The sequence below is a fragment of the Panicum virgatum genome, chromosome 7N (genome assembly GCF_016808335.1).
Source record: "Panicum virgatum strain AP13 chromosome 7N, P.virgatum_v5, whole genome shotgun sequence".
Taxonomy (NCBI): domain Eukaryota; kingdom Viridiplantae; phylum Streptophyta; class Magnoliopsida; order Poales; family Poaceae; genus Panicum; species Panicum virgatum.
Window position 1 is genome coordinate 25398596 of NC_053151.1, and position 5433 is coordinate 25404028.

Below are 5433 nucleotides of genomic sequence, written 5' to 3' on the forward strand. Positions count from 1 at the left end.
TTATTATAATTTTCATCATTATTTTTTATATAATTTTGAAGTCCAAAGATTAATTTATATCATATATCATAACCTATCAAAATAACCATAAAAAAATATGATGTATTTTTTAAGATAGGATATGATGTGTACTATTATTTTGTAAAATTTCAGCTTAAAATTCCACATAAGTATGGAGAAAAGAAAAGAAAAGAAAAATTATATTAGGGCTAGTTTGAACCAAAATGCATAGTTTGGGAGTAAAATGAACCAAACAATAATTTAGGGGTTATCCAAACTTTGGCTATAATTCAAAGGATTAATTTAGATTTTTTTCCTTCATTTTTAATACTATGTTAGTATAAATTGTAATAAGGGGAAATTATGCTAAAATAAATCGAAAAACGATGGGCATACATCGTAGGCTAGTTGAGAATTGAAGTAATTGTTTGAGAAAATATGAAAGGACGGGTTCGTAAGCAACATGTATTGAAATAGAAGAACCCAACCAAACCGGAAAGAAATAATGGAATCCCTACCAAACGCTAGGGATTCAGAGAGAAAACCGGAAAATTTTCTCAGTTATACCTGGAAGGAGAAAACACTATTTCTCAGGAGAAGCAGAATCTGTTTTTCTTCGAAAACATTTTTCTTCCCGAAACCATATCTTGTTATTTTCGCAAAAAAAAACTGACAAACAAGGTCGAGTGCGCCTACGTCTGTGTCGTGTAAATATTCGTACAAATATCTGGTAGATCCAGGTATCGCGTGGACCGAGACCGGCACCCCCTGCTCCTTGGTCATCATTGATCGATCCCTGCTTGTTCAGTAGGAGGGGTTGTCCTGTCCCCAACCCCTCCACCTCCTATTGCGTCGTTATCCGACTGCGTCTTCGTGGAAGCGATCATCCCAGGGATATCCAGCAACGTTCTTCATTACATTTCGTTTAGGGGTCATTAGTGCCTCCTCAATTTCAGCAGCCGGTTTCTCGCGTTCAGGCCTGTAAAGCTCTGTCCTTTCCAATCCCCATCATCTCTGTCCCGATTGTTTACACCTGACAATCAGAGCCCTCTCTATTCCAGCGGATTAATCTTCCCTTTTGCGCTAAAGCAGTCCAGAGTCAGCATTGCTGGCTCATAAGCCTCTGCCGGGCCAGCATTTAGCTCCGCCTGCAGCAGTGGAAAGCCTCATCCTGATCTTGGCGTCGAATCCCATCCGTTTCCATTAGTTCACCAATCTCCCTGGTGCTCTCGAGCTCTAGGATAGAGGCCTGGTCCCAATTCCGGCCCTCAAAATCCGATCTTTGCTGGTGATTCCTTGGCCGGCCCGATGGGGAAGTTCGGGGACAGGCTGCGCGCCTTCTCCACGAACCGGTGGCTGGTGTTCGTCGCCGCAATGTGGCTGCAGTCCATGGCCGGCATCGGCTACCTCTTCGGCGCCATCTCGCCGGTGGTCAAGGCGGCCCTCGGGTACAACCAGCGCCAGGTGGCCGCGCTCGGCGTCGCCAAGGACCTCGGCGACTCCGTCGGCTTCTTCGCCGGCTCGCTCTCCGCCGTGCTGCCGTCGTGGGCGATGCTGCTCATCGGCGCGGCGCAGAACTTCCTCGGGTACGGCTGGCTCTGGCTCATCGTCACCAGGCAGGCGCCGGCGCTGCCCCTCTGGATAGTGAGTTCCTTTTCTTTTTTTCAATCAAACTAACGTGGTGAATTCTTCTTGGCTTGCTTGTTGATGACATGGGAGGTTCTTGTTCGATTCATACGTTGTTCATATTATGAACCGTAGAGCTATTTCGATTCAAGTTTTTTTTTAGAACAGGAGAGTAGTTACTAAATTACAGCACATCAGCACAAGTTATCAATTTTCTGGCTACCAAATTGTTCTGTTCTGCAGCGACAAAACTGGACCCTTTTCCTCTCAGTTAAATAAGAAGTAGGCATTCTATTTTTATTGTGGGCTGTTCATTTGTTTTTGGAATCGCAAAGAAAGTGGGCCTAAGATGTGAACTTACCATTAAATTAAAATAAAACTATAGATGGATTGGATCAGCGGATGAATGTTGCGTGGAGGCCAGACCATAGATCAGATCAAGTGTTACGATGACCATAGATCAGATCAAGTGTTACGATGACTTTTCTAAGCATGGTTTGCTTATGAATTTTTTACACCAGCACTTGAGTGTCTCATATGTAGGCTGGACAAAATTGATGGCATATTCGTTTTTTGTGTTCATATGTACGCTGTCTCTGTCATATACTGTGCCATGTGCATCGTGTGTATCTTGTTTTTCCTTCCGTTGGGTGACCACTAACCACATCCTAATGAATTCTAAATTATCTAGGTTGGCAGCAACTGATTACTCCCTTTTTCTCAATTCAAGTTGTAATTCATCATGAAGAATAGTGACATGGAGTTTTCCATGATTCAGAACCACCTGTTTGTACGTAACTATTTAGCAGATGATATACTATTTTTTGTCGCCTGCTTGTTGTCAAAATAGCAAGTTTTAGTGATTTACTTCCTAAATGTAGCTTGGTGTGTTACTGTTTGTGTTTATCCAAGTAGCATAACTGTTTCCATCTTCTGTCTGCATCTTAGATGTACAAATCTACCTACTTTTGTATTGCATGGGGTCATGCTTACGGAAAATAGTGCTTCTCGAATTGAAATTGACAGAAAACATACACTTTTTGATAGAAGACACACAAATACCATTGCCATTGATATCTGAAGAATATGTGGAGGACATGGAAAATCTTCTACTTTCTGTTAACAATATTATGAAACTTTGACTTGTATGTTGGTTTTATTTGCTGCAGCTAATGTGTAAAATTCCACTTTTTTTTATTCAGATGTGTGTTCTCATCTTTGTTGGAACCAATGGAGAGACATACTTCAACACAACTGCACTTGTTACATGCATTCAGAACTTCCCAAAGAGCAGAGGTCCAATAGTGGGCATTATGAAAGGATTTGCGGGTCTTAGCAGTGCGATCTTAACACAACTGTATGCAGTAATGCACACACCAGACCATGCCACACTTGTCTTCATGGTTGCAGTCGGTCCATCATTGGTTGCCATTGGCCTGATGCTTATTATTAGGCCTGTTGGAGGTCACCGCCAGGTGCGTCCATCCGACAAGAACAGCTTCTTGTTCATCTACACTATCTGCTTGCTCCTTGCCTCATATCTTGTTGGCGTCATGCTAGTCCAAGATTTCATGGAACTGAGCGACAATATGGTTAATTTTCTTACTTTGATTCTATTCATACTTCTTATTTTACCAATCGCAATCCCTGTGACCTTGACACTATCATCAAAAACGCAACATCCAACTGAAGAGGCTCTCCTTTCTGAACCATCAAAAGGAGAGACAAGCACTTCACAAGAGAAAGAGGATCAACCAGAGGTCATTTTAAGTGAGGTGGAAGAGGAGAAACCTAAGGACATTGATTCTTTGCCTCCATCTGAAAGAAGAAAGAGGATTGCAGAGTTGCAGACCAAGTTAGTGCAAGCTGCAGCAAGGGGTGGGGTTAGAATCCGCAGGCGACCACACCGAGGGGAAAACTTTACCCTGATGCAAGCATTAGTGAAGGCTGATTTTTGGCTTATTTGGTTCTCGCTCCTGCTTGGATCAGGATCAGGGCTGACAGTGATAGATAATCTGGGTCAGATGAGCCAGTCTGTAGGGTTTGAAGATGCACATATTTTCGTGTCATTGATAAGCATATGGAATTTCCTTGGTCGTGTTGGAGGAGGCTACTTCTCTGAGATTATTGTCAGGTATCAACACGGAGTCATCTACCCTATGTTCACTATTTGTCATGGGAAACTGTGTCTGCTATTATTGTCTGGCATTGGAATTTTTTCACTACAATTGAAAAGATTTTTTAATTTTATTAACTCTAGGTTGATATTTTACTTCCATTCAGTTATCTGGAATTCTGGATGCATGTATGTTAATAACAGATAGGTTTGCTTCACAGTAGCAGTTTTAGATAAATTGCAATTTCTCTACTAGTTTTGGTTATATAGTTCACCATATAACTATTATATTGGTTTGATAAAGCTTGAGTCCCTTTGCTCTTATCAAGTTTCAAAAGTGTGATTAGTCTTAATATCTTGATTGATGTTTGTAAAATCAGGGAGCACACTTACCCAAGGCACGTAGCACTGGCAATCGCTCAGATCCTGATGGCTGCTGGGCATTTCCTCTTCGCAATGGCTTGGCCTGGAACTATGTACATTGGGACCTTCCTGGTTGGACTTGGCTACGGAGCTCATTGGGCTATTGTGCCAGCTGCTGTTTCTGAACTTTTTGGCGTAAAACACTTCGGTGCAATGTACAATTTTCTCACAGTAGCAAACCCTGCAGGGTCACTTGTTTTCTCGGGGCTTATTGCTAGTAACCTGTATGACTCTGAAGCTGAGAAACAAGCACAGCAACATCATATGACAGCATTGCAATCTCCAAGATTGCTTCACAACATGGGTTTGCTTGCAGATGGACCACTGAAGTGCGAGGGTTCTGTTTGCTTCTTTGTCAGCTCACTGATTATGTCAGCATTCTGTGTTGTGGGAGCTGGTTTGAGCCTCATTATTGTTCAGAGAACCAAACGAGTTTATGCTCACCTCTATCGTTCTGTCCGTACATGAAACTTCAATGGAAAGGAGATGTTGAACCCTCCTATCATTGATCCATGTACCATATCTTTTTGCATATATGTGGTCATATGTACACAACATTAAAGTTTGCCTATATATTCCCAAATCATTTCAGAGGTTGTAATCCGTGAAGTGATGTTTCCTAGTGGGAATTTACATGTCCTACGCATCAGATAACAAGGATGTGGTTGATGCTTGGACCATGAATTCTGATACTTGTAGTCCTGTAATAAATACTTTTTGCTCAGATGAAAATCTGTATATTGATCTGCGGATGGTTTTTCAGTAGGAACGTTTCCTTATGTGCATGATTCAACCTTCCTTGATTCTGCAAAAGCGGAAAGTTTTTTTAGTTATTTTGTAGTTTTCCCTCTTGCAATGCATCAACTCGTTATTAGTAATTGTTTCTTCCTACATCCCTTTCCCTGCATGCTCTTGTTCTTGACAACAGACTGAAAGGACAAGAATCAGGACTCTGATCTTATTGTGTCAATGACTATCTATCAGTTTGGACTCTGGACCGACGGGCGCACCTTTGCTCTTGTCGGATTTTGTTGGTTGGAGCTTCAAATTTACTAGGTATGTGGTCACTCTGATCTTGGTTCCAGTCTAAAGCTCGATCACACAATGGGCTCAGTTCCAGTGCATTTGCAATCCTATGCATAAAATGTTCCCGCATATAGCCGTTACTTGGCGCTGCTGAACATCGCCATCTTTGCGGAAATGCTACAGCAACCTGAGAAACACCTACTACTTGGCCATTTACTCTGACTGCAAAAGTGATGATTCCT

At 42.0% G+C, this 5433-nt stretch overlaps 1 protein-coding gene across 1 annotated transcript; it reads left to right on the top strand.

Annotated features, from left to right (window-relative positions):
* The first annotated feature begins 754 nt into the window (after positions 1–754).
* On the top strand, positions 755–4930 carry LOC120681989 (protein NUCLEAR FUSION DEFECTIVE 4-like). Its single transcript, XM_039963696.1, has 3 exons — positions 755–1644; positions 2829–3760; positions 4123–4930. The coding sequence occupies exons 1-3, from the start codon at positions 1309–1311 to the stop codon at positions 4631–4633; spliced, it is 1779 nt and encodes a 592-aa protein (XP_039819630.1). The 5' UTR covers positions 755–1308; the 3' UTR covers positions 4634–4930.
* Positions 4931–5433: the final 503 nt, after the last annotated feature.

Excerpts from the sequence above, each read along its gene's own strand:
- LOC120681989 (XM_039963696.1), top strand. The coding sequence starts at position 1,309 with ATGGGGAAGTTCGGGGACAGGCTGCGCGCCTTCTCCACGAACCGGTGG. Across the intron at positions 1,645-2,828 it reads CGGCGCTGCCCCTCTGGATA|ATGTGTGTTCTCATCTTTGT; the intron begins GTGAGTTCCTTT and ends TTTTTTATTCAG. Across the intron at positions 3,761-4,122 it reads TTCTCTGAGATTATTGTCAG|GGAGCACACTTACCCAAGGC; the intron begins GTATCAACACGG and ends TTGTAAAATCAG.